Here is an 18,118-nt window from a genome sequence, read left to right as displayed (position 1 = left end):
TATCCTAAGTATCTATAATAATCGACTATCTATATTATCGCTGATAAACGATTTATTCGACTGGTCGCAGATAACGCGCAATATGCTTCCCTCGTGATTCTGAAACGCGGAAAATAACAACTCATGTTATCTCGCACATGACATATCTGTGCTGTGAAAAACACAGAGGGAATTCACAATATGTTGGAATTGAAATTGTATTAAACCATTGTGTTCCGGTAACTTTATTATTTACGTATCGTAATTCTCTGTAACGTCCGAAAAGATATATATATCTATTGTTCGGATGTATCGCGTGATATTGATACATAATATTATGATTATATATATATATATATATATATATATATATATATATATCTGAACTATCTCAAATATGTATCAATAATTCTCGCAATTTAGAATCGTGCGAATATATCGTTATCTAACGCCGAAGAACCGTCGAAGTAAAACAAGCCTGTCATATGCTTTTCCTACACCGTCTTGGGATGAATTTTTTACAGAGCTTTTGATTTGATAAACATTCTCCCTTGGCAATAGAAAAGAATAATGGAATTCACGTCTCAAACGAGTAAATTTCAAAATAAATAAATAAACCGTTGAAACAACTTTGTTTTTCTTCTCCGTCTCTCTTGTTTATCTTCTTGTCTTGTTTACATTTGAGATTACACGAGCGATTTAAATCGTTCTGGCAAAATTCAAAGGGATGTGTGTATATTTAAAATCTTTATAATATATATTATTTTGAAGATATAATTAATATTTATAATTATTGAAGATAGATAGTTTTGAATAAGAAATATTGCAAAATAATTGGAATGACCTTTGATCATTTAGAGAAATTCTAATTAAGAAAAAATATAAGCATTATGTTGCATAATGTTTTATTTTAAAAAATACTTGAAAAGAATTATCGGGTATAACAACAATTAAAAATTATCGAACACGACAATCATCGTGTAAAACACGATTTAGTGATAACAATATTTTGTAGATGAAATGATATGTATTGATTAATTTAAATTTTTAAGTGGAATATTTGTATATAAAAGTAATATGAATGTTACTTATATATAATTTTTTTTAAGATCATTATAATATAACATATGTATAGTATATGTATAGTAAAACGTAATTTTATTTTCATTATTTTTTATTTATTTTCATATTATTAGTTTTATTAAATTAAATGTTGGGAGAAATACGTAATAAAATAATAAGAAATTGCGAAATTTATATACAAATTTTCCAAAATTCTGATAATATATATATCTCAATTCGCGTAATCAAATTTCATTACAGGTGATAAAAAATCTAAAAAAGTATTTCTTTTTTATATATTCATGATTAATCTATGAAGAGTATTGACATAACATTATCTAAGTAATCTTCGATTAATTTCTTTAATTTGAAAGTTTTAAAATTATTATCGAGTTATAATTACTTTCTCTTCGTGCGCGATAATAGTCGTAATTTTTTCAATTTACTAATCTTATCTATTTTGCGCCTATTATTTGTTACCCGCAAATAAGAAAGAGAGAAGCATAATTCATTGCAAAGTATATATGTATTAATGTCACAATCAAATGCGAGCCAATAATTAGACATCATTCTTTGAACAATCACCAAGTCAGGACGACAGAGAATCACGAGCGAATATGACATAAGTACATATACAGTCATACATCTAGTATAATGTTTATCGGTTTTTCCGATTCATCGATTCGAAAACACTGAGATTTATGTAACACCTTATTGTCCAAGTATACTAAAACTTCCTCAGTGTATATTTCACAGAAAAGATAATGAAAGATACCGAGCGCTCCCGCGATCAATAATTCAATAAATTCAACATAAATTCTTCTGCAACCATATTTCCTATACGCGAACAACTCTTTTGTTGTGAAATTTTACAATAGATGATTCATGCTATTTGTATCAAATGTTTGTAGATAGTTAATTATGTAAGGAAATTTTGAAAAAATGATTATAAATATACGCGAATACAGAACTCTAAATATTAATTTTAATAAGCGTTATCAAACACATAGTATATATTCGTGTTCATTACAATGGGATTGAAAAAAAATTAATATATGTTTTAAATAAATATAATAAGGAAACTTTAGGATCAACTTTATATATTATATTTTCGACGCTATAGTTGCGAGAATTTACAATCAAAATATTTGCAAATACGACATTCATTATATCATATTCATGAACAATTTAAAGTAGAACAGAAATAGTCTAATTATCTTATAAAAGACGATTCGACGATTGAAATATCTCCTAATACTTGGCATATATAAAGACATTTTTTATTATTTCGTTGAATTTTGTGCGGTTTATGTTGATAACAGAAATTGTTAGCATTATCTTCGACATGCTTAAATCGTGACAGTGTAAAAATTACATACCTCGATACATCTTGTTTAGCGCGACTTTAATTAATCACGTTAGAGACGGCAGGATGCCAAGGATTTCCATTTGGATCTCGGTCAACGAGAAATTCACCATTGATAATGTTGATATCCCCACGATCATCATGCAAGCTGGAATGAAAGAAAATTCATGAAAAGAATTTTACGAAACTTGGAAAGCAAAGTTATTTTCTCCATGAGAATTTGTTATTTAAATATATTTTCCATGACATTTTCTTGTTATGGCGGAACTACAGAAAATTAAAAATTGAACAATGCCAATAAAATTGCAGAAAGGATTAAAAAAAAATTTCAAAAATCGTGGACATAAAAAAAGAAATTATAGTTTTGTCGACAGGCTTTATATATATATATATATTGAAAATTTGGCTGCACAAGAGGAAAAATCATGTTCCTCCTTCATCTCATAAAATAACTGGTGGGAACTGTGTATATAGTATGAATCACATCAGTATGTATCATTAGCATCTTTTGGAACTTTCAAATTTTGCAAGAGGGATGAATATTTTAAAGAGCTGCACTAAATTTTTAAATACATCTCAATTTGACTTTTACATGATATAATACATTTGTAAATGATAAAAATTATTAAATCTATTCACCGAATATATTTTTGAGAAAATTAAAAAAATAACGCGTATATTATAAAATATCACAATATATTTGATGATATAATCAAATATATTTAAGTTCACATGTGTGAGAAAAAATTAATTCAACTCTTGACTAAAGTTACGAGCAAAATTTATCAGCATGCTCATGGACAAAAGGAACGGAGATACGCGCGGCTGGTCCATTATCTTATTTCTATGATGTAAAAATATGTAAACCTTTCTCGTAAGTCCAACAAATCGTACATATGAAAGATATACCGGCTCTTCTCCTCGCTCGAATGATTCGTCTGCACAAAATGCTTATGCTAGCGGAGCACTCCAGCGAGTCTATTTTCAGAAAGCTGCGAAAGCGAGAGAGACAGAAAAACATAGGATTATTTTAGTTACAATTTTTCCTCTGATCCGCAGAACGCGGGTGGACGTCTACGTGAATGTCACGACGATGACTGAGTATGCTACTTTTCGTCTATCGACAACGATCTCGCCTCTTCACGACTAACGAGCTAAATGCATGAAAAAGTGAATCGCATCAAAGTTAGAGATCATTCGAATCTAACGAAATTTCGTGATGGTGACAACAAACGTCTACAAAATGTGAAAATGCAGATTAATGTGCTTGGCAATAGTGAAAAAATTATGCAAAAATCGAGAATATGCATTTTTCCAATCGTAATATATAATCTAAATAATATTTGTGAAATATGTGTGCAAATTGCATTTGTTCTTTTATCGTTTGCATAAGTAATAAATCATCGGCAAGATTTTCTTTTACATATTGTGTGCGTTCATTATTACTAGGTATTTCACAAAATAACAGTGTCAAAACTGTCCTCTGCTTCGCATCTTCGTTTCTCTCCTATTCGAAATTTACCTAAGGATCTCTTTTTAATCGATTGTTTCGTCTTCATAATTTCGTCGTCATGGATATGCGAAGAATGTCAAATTGGAATGTCTTGAGCGTGGAGGCTGCCTTGCAACAACTCAACGCCTTCGAAGGAGATGATTGCGAGAGGATAATAAGACGTCCTAATACGGTAAGTAAACTTGCTTTTGCAATTTAGTGAGTCGGCATTCAATAAAAGGAGAAAAATAAAAACAGAAAGATAAAAACTATAGCAAAATAAATTTTCTGTCATAATATAAATATATATTAAAGATACAAAATGTAATATCAGCTTTATACGAGTTCTTTCTACGAGTATCTCCACACTTCGTTATTCCTCCAGACGCGTTTTAAAAATAAAAATTTCGAAAATAATTTACTTTTTGTGAATGTATCTGTTGGCTTTTATTCCACAAAAAATATTCCAAATCACAGATTTAAAAAATCAAGTTTCAAGTCTGAGTACGCATCAGTACGTTTGTATCTTCAAATACGTGAAAGATCGATATCGACTGATGTAGAAATTTTTCTTTTAAATCTTGGGAGGCGAATCTCGTCCTCATAAATATGCACATCGCCACTCGGCAAATACGGTTTAGCCGAGAGAAATCTCGCGACGTCAATATCGGCGCTTTGCTCGCACTTCTTTTACACTTAGCAAGTGTCACATCAATATGTCGGGGAATGTCAATAGGTCTCTTCCCATTCTGGCCTGCTGCCTGCCTGCCTGTCTGCCTGCCTTTATTTATAACTAATTAAAGTAGACCCAGTTGCAAATGCTGACTCTCCTAAGGCGGTCAAACAACGATCGGCTCGATAAATCGGGGCCAATTTTCGATTTTCCAGTTCAAACTATCGATACATTTTATTAAAAGATATAAACGCGAAAGGTCGCGAGAGTGAAAATTTTTAATTTATAACAGTGCCTCGTGTGGTTCTCGTGTCGTTTTTTGCTCGTAAGTTGCTCGAGCTCTAACAATGACTACTTGGACGCAACTAACCGTAGAACATGTCAGCGCAATATCCAAGGAAGAATTTAGCAAAACGCACAGAGGAAAATCGGTAACCCTAATCATTCGAATGAATTATTATATATTTTTAAAAAACAATTTTTATTATAATTCTTGAATATTTATTATTATTTTAAAGGAATGATTTTTCTCTTAATGCTTTAAAAAAATTAGAAATTCTCTTTATATTAGAAAAATACATACACGAAAAGAGGATTGATATTATCATTTCTTAAAATTAAAGATTGTAAAACATTCCTATTATTCAATGTTCTTTTGTTATATCTCTATTTTATAACCATAAAATATAAAATATGTTTTTATTATATTTCATTGAAACAATCAAGAAAAATATAAATCTTATTATAACAATTTAATTTCCCAATTAGGAAATAATCTAATTTCTTAGGTAATTGGTTTCCTAGGTCACTAACTTCGCCGGTTAACACGAAACTTAAACACTTTAATCATAACAATATATGCGTAACCTGTTGCTAGTTTAGGCTCATTAAGTATATCACATTGAAATCGTGCCAATTATTACGCCAAGACTCATTAGAAATACTATTTTCCGCTACTTATATTATTAATCTATATTTTTGTATAATCAAATTCAAAAAATATATAATTAATTTAATATTTATGGTTTATTATTTTCTTATATTTTAGACAATAATTTTTTTTTGCGAATATTATATAGCTATATATATATCTACATACATATATTTATATGTCCATATACATATAATATAAAGCAAAAAAATCTTTGTGACATTTGTCTAGAATGCAAGAGAATAATAAGTAAAAAATATTAAATAAGTAAATATTAAATTAATTAATTGATCCAATTATATTTACAGAAATTCATATTTTTAATACAATTATATTTATTGTCTTAATAAATTATTTTGTTTTCTATAAAAAAAAATTATAAATATTACATTTAATTCTAATTTGTTCATAAATTAGTGTGTAATAAAAGCAAATGTATAAAATCAACGAAATTATATAATTTAAAAAATATTTTTCATTAGTTTGATATTTATGTATTATAAATAGATATAACTTTATTGCACAACATAAAGAAATTTGGCACCCAATTTTATTATTTAATATATATGTAGCAGAAATTGTAATACACATACACACATCAAATATACAAAAATTTAACAAAAATAAACAATAAGAATTGGTTGAACAGAATTGTTTTTTTCTATTGATAAAGATTTAGGAAGATCTATATTAGGAAAATCTATCGCTTACAGTGATCGAATATAATCGGATTTAAATTCGGAGACTCTTTATCACAGAAAATAAACTTCATTAAAAATGTAAAACTAGTATCCCGGCGTTTTGATGTAATCGTTGGGGTTTAAAATAAAGTACAGGCAAGCCTTCCAAGTTGTATATTTAGGGCGACGCGCAAGCGCGATCCGATTAAAAGCACCGAAGACTTGTAGTTTCAGCTTCTTCGAATTCTGCTTCGTGTCGCGATTCTAATAGACCGAGTGTAACAACAAATAATAATTAATTTTGTGTTTCAACCAAATAAATAAATTTTCATTAGAGAAAACATTTAAATCCGCAAATTAAAAATTCACATTTGACATTTATTTTGTGAAAATCATGCTAAAATAAATCGTGATATGGTGTGGTGATGTTTAAAGAGCCAAGATGAAAGTGATCTCGAAATAAAAAGAAAGAAAACAAAAAATTAAATAGTATTTTTTATTAAATACAAAAAATAAATATACTTTCTATAAATTCGCACGTAAAAAATCAACAAAAGCTAAAATAAAATAAACGTTTTTATTCGAATTTAACGTCAAAAGAAGTAGCACCATGGATCTCGGTGGTGTAGACGTTTGGGGCCAGATTGCCCTGGAAACGTCTCAGATGTACGTTTCCGAGGGTGGTGCTGCTAAGAGTCGTACTGTAAGTTGTTGATTTATTTAATGTTGATGTAATAATGATCTTTAATCGATCTCTCGCAAAGCAGTGCGATTTAATACAAAATTCGTTTATATATCATCGTTGGATTTTATGGAATTCGAAGTGGATCATTAGCAACATTTATAAACAATTTATTAACATTTATATATATTTCTACTATATATTCTTTTTACTAAATCCCTTTTACTAAATTCGATTTTTCAATATGCTTTTATGTAGAGACTTTGCAAAAAAAAACTCATCAATGTCCAAAAAAAAATTGATAAATATAGCTTGATTAGCAAGAAGAAAAAAGAAACTTAATGGATAATATATATCTCAAGTTTACTTTGCTTTGATATTGTGCCAACATCTGAATATTACGCATTATGATGTACGAAGACAGTGATATGTGTGAAAAATTGTACGACTTAAACTGTGATAATATCAATTATTTATTATTTCACAAATTATTCAATAATCAACCATAAATCGTTAAAATTTCCAAAAGCGTCATTTAATTAATTTAATTAAAATGTATCTCATTGAAAATTTATTACGCGCTGATAATTATATACCTTTTTTGCAGACAATAGAAAAGCTACCGGACAAAGTTCTTCTAAATATTTTTAGCTATCTGTCACATCGCGAAATATGCAGGGTTGCTCGAGTTTGCAAACGTTGGCGACAAATTGCGTATGACACGCGTCTCTGGAAGCACGTGTCTCTAAGACCAGAAATAAGCGGGCTTCACGTGAGCTCTCTGGAAAATCTATTGCATTTAATCAGGTGACGTGAGATCGTAATATCTAATTATTCGCTTCTCAAATATTTCTTGACTTCCGTGCACAAGCTCTTTAGAAACGAAGAAAGTTCAATAGAATAATGAATAATTTCAGAAATAATATTTGGAAAATTCATTTACTTTTTTAATTTAAAGAATTCTTATCTAAAGAATTATCTAAAGAATTTGAATCTAAAGAATTCGATATATACGTAAATCAAAATTAAAGATGTACAAATGTTTATCTGAAAAATGTTACTTTGTGTGTTTATGAAATAAAATTTATTCTTAATTTATATACAAAATACAGTGTAAAACATTGACAATTTAATATTTACAGCGTACGTTTTGGACCGTCATTAAGATATATCGAATTACCAATAGAATTAATCACTCACACAGTTCTTCATGAGTTAGCTAATAAGTGTCCAAATTTAACGCACATGTTATTGGATTTTTCAACTGCTATGCAATTGCACGATTTCTCGGAAATGCAAGCTTTTCCTACAAAATTGAAATATATGTGCATATGTCTATCTGAGGTAATTTTCATGGAGGGCTTCATGCGGAAGATCTACAACTTTATCAATGGTTTAGAGATCCTTCATTTGATCGGTTAGTGAAAAATTAAAAATAAAATTGTATAATTTTTTTTTATATTATCTCATATACATACACAATATCTCAATATACCGCCAAAATCTAGAAAATTTGTTATAAAATTTATTATTCTCTAGGAACATACGAAAAAGTCGAAGAAGAGGAGGAGGAAATTTACGAGGTAATTAATGTTCACAAACTGAAATCCGCGACGCCAAATTTGAGGGTAATCAATTTATACGGGATCAACTTTGTGGATGATTCGCATATCGATGCATTCTCTTCTAATTGCATCCAACTTGAATGCTTAGCCGTGAATTTCTGTGCCAAAGTGACTGGTTCGACCATGAAGACTCTGTTTCAAAGGAGCAGAAGACTGAAATGTCTTCTTATGCAAGGAACAAGTGAGATATGATTATTATTATTTTTAATGTTGTCAATGTATGTTTCTCTTGCCATAGTTCATTTTTTTTAAGAAAATTTCTTTAATAAAATTTTTAAAATATTACTTATTTCGCGGATATTCGTTCAAATCGATTAATCTTTGTCGCTTTCTATTCGTTCTAGTTACATAAGTCAAGAGATGGATGAAATCTTTCGTCATTTTTTAAAAAAAGTATTACAATACTTTAGTCTTATTAGCGAGATTACATATATATCTCAACTAAATATACACGACATTTAGATCTTCAGAGTGAATACGTCATGCAAGTCGAATGGGAAAAATCCAGCATCCAAGAACTCGATGTTACTGCCACTGATTTGTCGACGGAATGCTTGATCGATATGCTGACCAGAATTCCCGGCCTTCGCTTCTTGAGCGCCGGTCAACTGAACGGTTTCAATGACAGTGTATTAAAAGCGTGGACCGAGGCCGGAAATCCGCGAAATTTGATAGCGCTGGATCTGGATAGTTCCGACAATCTAAGCGACGATGCCTTGCATAAATTTCTATCTAGACACGGTCATCAGCTGCACGGCCTTGCATTGTCAGGCATGCCGCATATTACCGATCAACTATGGCAAAGTGTACTACCGATTCTCACAAATGCAAAGTGAGTTATATAATTTCACTAACTTTATATAAGTATACTCTACAAACAAAAATGTGTGTGTGTGTGTGTTAAACGTGATTTATTGTTAAATTTCTTTGTAAATTATAGTAAGTTATACACTAATTAAAAATAACTAAAATGCTATTATATATAACTATCATGTTTCACATTTGATAGAATTTAAAATTTACATTAGCATCGCTTATTTTCTATATTTATTACAATGATAAAAATTTTATTCCTGCCATTATTATGCTAAATTTTTGTCATTTATATTTTTATCAGAATTTTAAAGATCTGATATGTATGTTCACATGTAATATTTCAGAATACTTGTAATGGGTACTCAAGAGAGATTAGGTGTTAACATTCACGTAGATCAGCTGATGGATGGAATTGCCAATAACTGTCTTGATCTAGAGCGTCTGGAATTACGCTGGGATCCAGAAAATTTGCGATTTTCCGATAAAAGTCAAAAAGCTATTGATATCCTACGTGTCAAATGCATTAAACTAAGATGTTTAAGTTTAAGGTAAGATTAAAAGTAAACAGAATTATAAAATGAAGTAAATAATAACACGCATACACGAGAAATATATGATTTTGTTTTAGCGATGGAAGATACTATGAAATCGTCAAAGCAAATTTCGAACGAGCTGACAGACTGACCGTCGTTAGAACAATTACTTGTTGCAGAGTATCAAACTATTATCTTTTGCAAAATTATAAAGATTTAATTTTTAATTGACGCGAATTCTGATGACCGATTCTCAGATCGAGTTTCATTGTGTTTCCGTTGATAAATTTAGACAAACATGTGCCTAAATGTAAAGCTCTCCGATATTTCTTTGTTACTACGGTATTAACATAAATAATACTAGCCCGATAAGAAAATAAAATTAATAAAAAAAGATAAAGAAGATAAAATTTATATTGTATATGACAATACAATGATATGATAATTTAATATTAAAAGTACTCTAAATTTTTTCTGCATTACGATATTTATTTTTAATAAACTTCCAAACTGTCCGGGAACATCCACATTTCAAAAATATTTTTTTTCTTCAGATGTTAAAGCCAGATGCAGGTGTGTCATCACGAGGGAGAAAAACATTACACACGTCAGTGTCAAAGTACCCTTCGTATTTAAAATTTACGCTAGTCACAAAGTACGCACAAATGGTTCGCGAATTATCGATTATTGGTTAATTTATTCATGCCCGCAAGTAAACGACGACGATGACGACGACGACGCCGCACTGGCCACCGCTGTCGGTCGATTCGGACTTCGTCGGCCACAACACGCGAGCCGCTGCTACATTATATGTCGTGCTATAGTTGGCCGAGGACCGCGTCCCGGTGGTCGAGCTATGCCATTATTCGCATGACTTCGTCAAAGGGCTGCCGTTAATTCATCGTGCACCTTCATGTCGGACGTCGAGACGGATTCGGCCGAGAAGCGGCTGAAAATTGTGCTCGTGGGTGACTCCGGTGCCGGTAAAGTGAGTTTCAGTCTGTCACGTCCCCGATCGAATGTGCGCGCCAAGGTGGATGATCCCGTTGTTTCGGTGCTCGTAATTTCCGAAAGATAGCTATTTATATTAATGCGTGCTGCATCTGGCTTTAAATTTGTTTGCCGATTGCCATGGTGAAAAGGGAGTCTTTCAACAGGTGACAATGTGAGCTTCGCGTTATTATTGAAGAGTACTTTGATAAATATTCTATTTTACGCGACTGTGCGTAGACAGAAAGATTGATACGTTTTCCATTTTTTTCTGTAAATATTTATTTAATTATTTATACAAGTTTATTATTGTAAAACGATTTTATTAATAATATATATTGTGCTTTATTGGTATAATTATATTAATAATCACATATGGTTTTCTTCACACAATATAAATATGGTTGCGTTAAACGCTATAATAAATGTAATGTGCGAGCTTGGATCGATGAAGTCTCTGATCGCGCGAGACTTCGTGTTTCTGGATCTAATGCGAAAACTTTTGCGAACATGCGACGTTTGCAGTATTGTTTTAGTTGCGAATGATATGACAATAAGGCCAATCGGCAAACACAAATTTTCTAATCGATGGTTTTTGAATTAATCAGGCTAATTATAAATCAAGCAAGAATTTATTAATCTTTTAAGCTATTTTCTTTTATATCGTTTCACTGGGTGACAAATGTCACAAGTCAAGAAAGCAGGATCGATAAATTATCGTAATATATTTAACATAATTAACGGGATAAATTTACTGTAAATTTATTTAAAAATAACGTATAAATGTGAATTTAATCTGACATTAAATAAATCCCACAAAGTTTATTGAGTAAACAATTCCAGTAATAAAACAAATCTTATATTATTATTACATATTCAATTTGTCTTCGTTCGAATTGAACAATCATTGTATAAATATCATTATCAGTTTCATTGATTGCCAGTCTTAGGCGTGATACTTGTTATTCTCCAATCGTCTGTCATTCTTGATAATTGAAATTCAAGGATCCTTCTTTAGACCAGCATCGTCCAGAAGTTTTGTAACAACGATTTCACCAGACAGTACGTACCTACCGCGGGCATCGATTTCTTTCTTAAAAACATCTCCATCGGTTGTTACAAGAATGTTAATCTACATCTCTGGGATGTCGGTGGGCTTGCTCTGCACGGGAACATGTTGGACAAATACGTTTTCGGAGCACACGTAAAGTCAATTTTTTTTTTGCGATTATAAAACTATCAAAATAAAATTTATTTCGTATATCCTCTAGATATTTTTTTTATTTGATTATATATCGTTGCAATTTTCTTATTTATATGTATCTTTTATACGAATCAGATTATTCTTCTGGTGTACGATGTCACAAACAGCTCGAGTTTCGATATCTTAGAAGAATGGCTCAATCAAATCAAGAATTTCATTGACACTTACGACGAAGCGCCTCTGATAGCGGTAGTAGGTAATAAATGCGATATGGAGCATCAAAGAACGGTTAAGAGAGATAGGTCGCATCGATTTGCCGCGGAAAACGGATTTCCATATCACGATATGTCCGCGAGAACCGGAGAATCGGTAATTTTTTTCTCTCGTAATATAACTTTGTAAAAGAACGCGATATATCTTTCACACATACATTATGATAAAAATTACAAAGAGACTATATTAATTTTAGGTATCTTTATGCATAGCAAATTTGGCGGCGCAGATTTTGGGTGTCCGATTGACAAGAACGGATCAAGACTTTCATAAACCTATAATTATTGCTGAAATTGGAGATACAGTAGATATGAGTTCAATACACAGAGTGGTAAAAAGAATTCCCAAGAAAAAACAACATCCAATTGTATTTAATCCACGTTTTCCTATCTCGAAATCCGCGGTGTGTGCATTGCAATGATGATCATCATATAGCTTAGAACGTCATTTCTAGTTGAATAAAATAAATATGAATTTCTCTAACGTAAATGTAAGAATCGACAAAAATTGTACATACTACGCGATTGTAGCTATAATATGTATAGATAATTATATTTATATACTATAGAACACTCTTATATTTCATATGTATTGTCTCAGACAATTCAATATTCAATCAATTTAATATTATAATTGATACATAAATTCCATTTATTTAAATATGCAATCGTAATAGAAAATAGTACATAACCATCAAGAATGTATTGTATGTTTACAGTTATTCCACTTGTATCAATGCATCAAATGATTTGTCTATCGTACTTTTTAATTTATTTATTATGTATATTAATAACAGATAAAAAAATAAATATTATATTTATGTAATATGGGGCCAATGAATAAACATATGATTATAGAATTTCTACCGTAGATTTAAAAACGGATTTATTAATCATTTCACTTCTCTCGTTAATTATGCTAATAATTACGTATAATTCTATTTATATAACAACATTAAAAATACTTTCACACATTGATAATAATTATTATAAAATAATAATAAAGCGCATAATATAACACAAAGACGAGTGTATATCTTAAAAATGTGCAGACTAATCTAAAATTGTTAGGAAGATTTATTAAATATTATGTTATTAGGTGCGTTCATCGAAAAGTTGTAACTAGAGATTGAAGACCCAATATAAATAATTCTGTAAGGTAGAAATAAAAATTTCCAATAAAGCTACTTTATTAAGTTATACTTTGGAAGAATATATAAAAGCACTCTAAAATACTCTCTTTATATTCCTTTTATACTTTACAAATATCATTATACCAGATATTTGAGCTTTTTTAATAAAATATTACTGGTTTCAATAGTATCTTTCAATTGAAAAAGTTCTCCTCTCTTTACCTCTCTCATAGAAAAAGCTTTTAATTTAAGTTAATAATTTCACCTTTCATTCATTTGTTTAGTATAACACCACAATTACTTATAGCATGACACCCTGCCTGCTTACATTAAAATTGCAGATACTGTGCTAATACATTTGAGCCAATATATAATAATTAATTATATTAATTTACTTTATTGTTAATATCTTTTCGAAGAACGTACCATTAAAACCTAATACTAATTATTATGTTGTTCATAGTGGCCATGCTTATAAGTAGAAGACAAAATGAAGAAAAAACAATCGGTGCGTATACATGACTGGAAAGGGCAGCTTGTATATGTTACGTATATAATAACAATATTAATTGAAAATCTCTTAAAATACAATAATTTGAAATACAATAATATTTGTCTAAATAACACTTTTAATAATTTTTCAATAAATTAGCATATTAAAATTCTAATGTTGCAAAATTATATATCGTTTAATACATATCTATCAATATATTTTAAATATATATCAATATTACTATCTACCTCTCTTTCTATCTACACCGTCTATCTTAAATTGTCCAGACCACTTTTGCATTTCAGACTTTTGGAGAGTTAGAGAGAAAGAACAATTATTTATATTTCTTTGAAAGCCTTTCAAAATTGTAAAACTGGTGATTTATATTAGAAATATTTATTATTAATCTACTAAATAATGAAATAATTTCTATAGAATCTTATTTATCAAAATAAGTAAGATTTATCTTATTTATTGAGATAAATAGAATTTATAAATTTGCGGACGGTGCATTTAATATGATTTGATTCCTTCCTTATATCAAATTATAAATTATCACATACTCTGTACAACGATTGTTTAAGATGTAAAATTACGAGTTTCAAACTTTTATATTTCATTGATTATCCACGCCATTTTTAAACATTTTAATTGCTAAGAAATTGTTCGTGTTCTTTTCTCTTATTATTTTAATAAAATTCTCAGTCTCTTACTATAAACCACAAAGAACATGATAAATATTTACTTACTTATTCAAAGAAACTGTTTTTCACTATAAGTCTGATTTTGTGAGAGGTCTTCTGGGCCATGTATTTTTTGCTAAAAGTTTCTCCTTAGTTTCCCACAATTGATTAAGCTTTTCGTTTAAAGGTGCAGTATATGTTTCTAACCATTCTTGTATTGTATAATTGTCATAAATGTCTTCCATGGCTGTACGCATTTCTTTCTCAATATACATTATTTCCATTTTATACCTATCCAAATCAGTCACTGCACGTTCTACATAACTAGGACTTGCAAAAGAATACTTAATATTATATGGTTTTAACCATCCTTTGTATGTATTATCTTGTTCCATTTTCATTATTTCTTGTGTTAAAGAGTAAAGACGTAACATGGCTGCATATACAGACATTCCATGAAAACTGCATTTGGTCCAACCATACTGTGGTTCTGGTATGCTTAATGAAATTACACCATCGCATTGTAAAATTTCAGATATATGACTAGGTAATTCTACAGGGAAGCCATTTAGATCTGATGCTTGTAATACAGCTAAATTAATAGCAAGAGATGGTAGTCCCACTGGCAGCAATTCGCAAAGAACACTAAAGTGATCGTATCTCTGCCATCCAGTCAACATGACACCTCTAAATGTAATTTGATTCGAGTATCTATGAATAATTTCTAACCAACCTTGATGGTTCTCCATATGATATGAAATATCTGTGTAATATCTATCTGGTGAAGTGGCTCCTTTAAATGCAGTTGCAACCCAGACTTGCTTCCAGACTGCAGCATAACTTTCCCATAGTTGATCGGTTAATGTCGTACCAGGATCAGTAGTATACTTCCAAATAACTGGTTCTATTGTCAAGTGCAAGCCTTTGTCAATGATTTCTTGCGGCGATATATCACGAAATTCATCATCCCACATAAGTACAGTTAATTCTGGATATTTTTCCTTAATATATTTGACTACTGTGGAGACATGATCCAGAAAGAGTTGTCGTTTCCCCCATTGCTTTTTAGACATAACATCTAGACATCTTGAGCATTCTCCTATTTGATAAACTTCATCCGCACCTATGTGTAGATATTTTGATGCTGGATGTGCGGATACAACTTGGTTTATCATTTCATATATCAATGGAAGCGTTTTATTATATGTAGGGCACAAGACTTGTGGATAATGTGGAACTTCCCGGAAGTCTTTATACTTATCCAACTTAAGAACAAACTCCATATGACCAAAGGTTTGTATCAATGGTATAACAGTTAGTTGATTATTCTTGGCTATATTTTGAATTTGTACAATATCCTTCTTTGAGTAAGAATTGCCAGCGCGAATGTCCTCAATACTATCTGCAAAGGGGAACATATCCTCGTACTCCACAAGTATACCAGTGGCTCCTAGCTTTCGTAGCAAAGGAAACAGATAGTTATAGTAGCTTATCTTCGGCGGAGCGCCTTTCAGATCTAAGTGAACGATCTTATGGCCCTTGAATAGCGGAATGCTATCTGCAAATGATTTATTGTAAGTTAATTCGTTAAACAATCTATTCCTACCATTTTTCAAATCTTGCATCATCTGTACTTGCTACCTACCAGAGGGGCTGTCTGTGAGTTCACCTGGGGAATACATATCCTCTGCTCTCAGTCGAGCAATCTTGCCTGATGATATCTCATCAATCTCGTTACTCAATATATGATATATGACAATCAGCAAGATGAAACTAATAGTCATGATGACCATCAGCGAGGCTCGACCTCGTAGACGCGTCATAACGTCGGGAGAATCCGCGCTCTAAACTCTCCGGAAAATCGAGTCGTCGCAAGTTTATCGCGCTGGCTGGTCCATCATTCGCATGATTCAAACGGAGCAGAAAGACAGGCACGATATCACTGTCGAGCGACGCGAGGAACGTACTTCGCGTTCCTTGTCGAGTTGTCATAAAACGCTCGCATTCCCGCTTCGCAAAGGGAGTCGTTCTTTGCGTTACAGCGCGTTTTGCAACGGATTACGCATAGGCGCGGTTTTCGCGGGAAAGATGCGATTCTTTATCGGCAACAATTACTAAATCGCTCTCACGAATAGAGGAGAGAAAGTGACTTGCCGGGATTTCAATTGGACAGGCGCAGTATAAACTACGCGCGCGGTCTGTCGGCGCCGCCGAGAGACAAGACGCATCTCGGTACACGCGAATGCATGAATGCTAGCGTGTGTAAATATATACGATAATTATTGATTCTTACATTTTACGCTACGTCGAGCGATAACATTGTCCACAATTTGAATTTTCAGGGATAAATATGGAGAGCAAATTGCAGTCTTTTATAATATCGCATATTAATATGATTTAGTATGTGCAAACGATTTAAACCGAAAAATTTTGCTTAAGGACATAATAGTTTTATTAATAGTTTTTTGATTTCTTGCATGCACTTATTACACTCGGATATCATATTTTATATATTGTTCTGTATCATCTTTTTATTGTTTCGTCTATTTTGCGTCTTTGTATTTATTTAAAAAAGAAAGGATAAATATTTTTTTTTTAAGTACAATACATAATTAATAAAAATGTTAAATAAAGAAATATATGTACTTAATTCTTTTTTTTTTTATCAGGTTTTAAATGATTGACTAACCTAATCCACGAATAACATTATTGTCGCGCTATTGTGATATAAATTCATATTCATATATCAATACATTTTGATAAGATATATAAGAATAAAGTATTGTTATTGTATAGTGTTATTAGCAATATTCTTTCTTTTACCTGTGTCTCGCAAGCTTTTGAAATGATGAATCGGATGCAGTTTTCTTCATCACGTTACTTTTGTACATTTTTTGTTTCCACACACTTTCTGTAATGAAAAAAGAATATACAAATATATATATATATATATATATATATATATATATATATATATATATATATAATTAGAGAGAAAAAGAAAGAAAAGAAAAACAAGAGACAAGTTAATTTATAATTAAAAAAGACAATAAACACACATTTATCACGCGTTCGTGATATGGATGATCAATTTTGATCTACTATTCAATTGAAAGACCATTCATCCAATCGATAATAAAATGGCGGAAATTATGCAAAATCATTGGTAATCCGCACCAGTCTTCTCATCATAAGTCGTCATTATCACCTTGCATTTCCGTCACGCGAATAGTATCAATCAAATACAAATTCGCCGGATGCGCGCACAAGCGTACGAAGTAACACGATATCATCGAAAACAAAAAGGTCGCGCCGATCGCGGTAGTAAATCGCACTGAGCGGGACTTTCGTGCGCAGGCGTAACACGCGTCATCGATCATGTGACCAACTTCGGCAGACCCATGCCTAGATGCGACATAGAGTGCTTCTCGGTACCCTCTACAAATTTTTTATAATTTTTATCAGTATGTATTTATGTTATTCATACATAAAATGTATTAAAGG

General features: G+C 31.0%; 3 protein-coding genes and 1 long non-coding RNA gene across 9 annotated transcripts; 2 read left to right on the top strand and 2 right to left on the bottom strand.

Annotated features, from left to right (window-relative positions):
• Window positions 1-2,173: 2,173 nt before the first annotated feature.
• On the bottom strand, window positions 2,174-17,912 carry LOC126857888 (uncharacterized). The gene is made up of 3 exons (XR_007688549.1): window positions 17,674-17,912; window positions 17,438-17,525; window positions 2,174-2,555 (listed from the first exon to the last, which is right to left on the bottom strand). It is a non-coding gene; the product is annotated as an uncharacterized LOC126857888 (long non-coding RNA).
• On the top strand, window positions 3,460-10,310 carry LOC126857829 (F-box/LRR-repeat protein fbxl-1). Of its 6 annotated transcripts, none has more exons than XM_050607626.1 (8): window positions 3,460-3,727; window positions 3,857-4,092; window positions 7,473-7,672; window positions 8,008-8,282; window positions 8,405-8,671; window positions 8,953-9,322; window positions 9,651-9,854; window positions 9,935-10,310. In XM_050607626.1, exons 2-8 carry the CDS (start codon window positions 3,979-3,981, stop codon window positions 10,068-10,070), a joined length of 1,566 nt encoding a protein of 521 aa, XP_050463583.1. In that variant the 5' UTR covers window positions 3,460-3,727; window positions 3,857-3,978; the 3' UTR covers window positions 10,071-10,310. The 6 variants fall into 6 exon arrangements, with proteins under 6 accessions (XP_050463583.1, XP_050463582.1, XP_050463585.1 ...); XM_050607628.1 differs by having other exon boundaries at window positions 3,469-3,508; window positions 3,993-4,092; XM_050607627.1 differs by having other exon boundaries at window positions 3,490-3,508.
• Window positions 10,429-13,628, top strand: LOC126857870 (ras-related protein Rab-28-like). The gene is made up of 4 exons (XM_050607719.1): window positions 10,429-10,827; window positions 11,848-12,033; window positions 12,169-12,402; window positions 12,503-13,628. Exons 1-4 carry the CDS (start codon window positions 10,753-10,755, stop codon window positions 12,725-12,727), a joined length of 720 nt encoding a protein of 239 aa, XP_050463676.1. The 5' UTR covers window positions 10,429-10,752; the 3' UTR covers window positions 12,728-13,628.
• Window positions 13,215-16,807, bottom strand: LOC126857823 (hexosaminidase D-like). Its single transcript, XM_050607609.1, has 2 exons — window positions 16,260-16,807; window positions 13,215-16,172 (listed from the first exon to the last, which is right to left on the bottom strand). The coding sequence occupies exons 1-2, from the start codon at window positions 16,435-16,437 to the stop codon at window positions 14,704-14,706; spliced, it is 1,647 nt and encodes a 548-aa protein (XP_050463566.1). The 5' UTR covers window positions 16,438-16,807; the 3' UTR covers window positions 13,215-14,703.
• Window positions 17,913-18,118: the final 206 nt, after the last annotated feature.

The sequence above is a fragment of the Cataglyphis hispanica genome, chromosome 23 (genome assembly GCF_021464435.1).
Source record: "Cataglyphis hispanica isolate Lineage 1 chromosome 23, ULB_Chis1_1.0, whole genome shotgun sequence".
NCBI lineage: Eukaryota > Metazoa > Arthropoda > Insecta > Hymenoptera > Formicidae > Cataglyphis > Cataglyphis hispanica.
Note: the sequence above shows the minus strand (reverse complement) of the source record. Positions and strands in the feature narration are given on the sequence as shown.

What these genes read in the sequence shown, in the direction of transcription:
- LOC126857829 (XM_050607626.1), top strand. Translation starts at nt 3,979, where the DNA reads ATGGATATGCGAAGAATGTCAAATTGGAATGTCTTGAGCGTGGAGGCT. An exon ending in TCTTCTTATGCAAGGAACAA is followed by an intron (nt 8,672 to 8,952) that starts GTGAGATATGAT and finishes CACGACATTTAG; the next exon opens with ATCTTCAGAGTGAATACGTC. An exon ending in CTAAGATGTTTAAGTTTAAG is followed by an intron (nt 9,855 to 9,934) that starts GTAAGATTAAAA and finishes ATTTTGTTTTAG; the next exon opens with CGATGGAAGATACTATGAAA.
- LOC126857870 (XM_050607719.1), top strand. Translation starts at nt 10,753, where the DNA reads ATGTCGGACGTCGAGACGGATTCGGCCGAGAAGCGGCTGAAAATTGTG. An exon ending in GTGACTCCGGTGCCGGTAAA is followed by an intron (nt 10,828 to 11,847) that starts GTGAGTTTCAGT and finishes ATCCTTCTTTAG; the next exon opens with ACCAGCATCGTCCAGAAGTT. An exon ending in CCGCGAGAACCGGAGAATCG is followed by an intron (nt 12,403 to 12,502) that starts GTAATTTTTTTC and finishes TATTAATTTTAG; the next exon opens with GTATCTTTATGCATAGCAAA.
- LOC126857823 (XM_050607609.1), bottom strand. Translation starts at nt 16,437, where the DNA reads ATGACGCGTCTACGAGGTCGAGCCTCGCTGATGGTCATCATGACTATT. An exon ending in ACTCACAGACAGCCCCTCTG is followed by an intron (nt 16,173 to 16,259) that starts GTAGGTAGCAAG and finishes AATCATTTGCAG; the next exon opens with ATAGCATTCCGCTATTCAAG.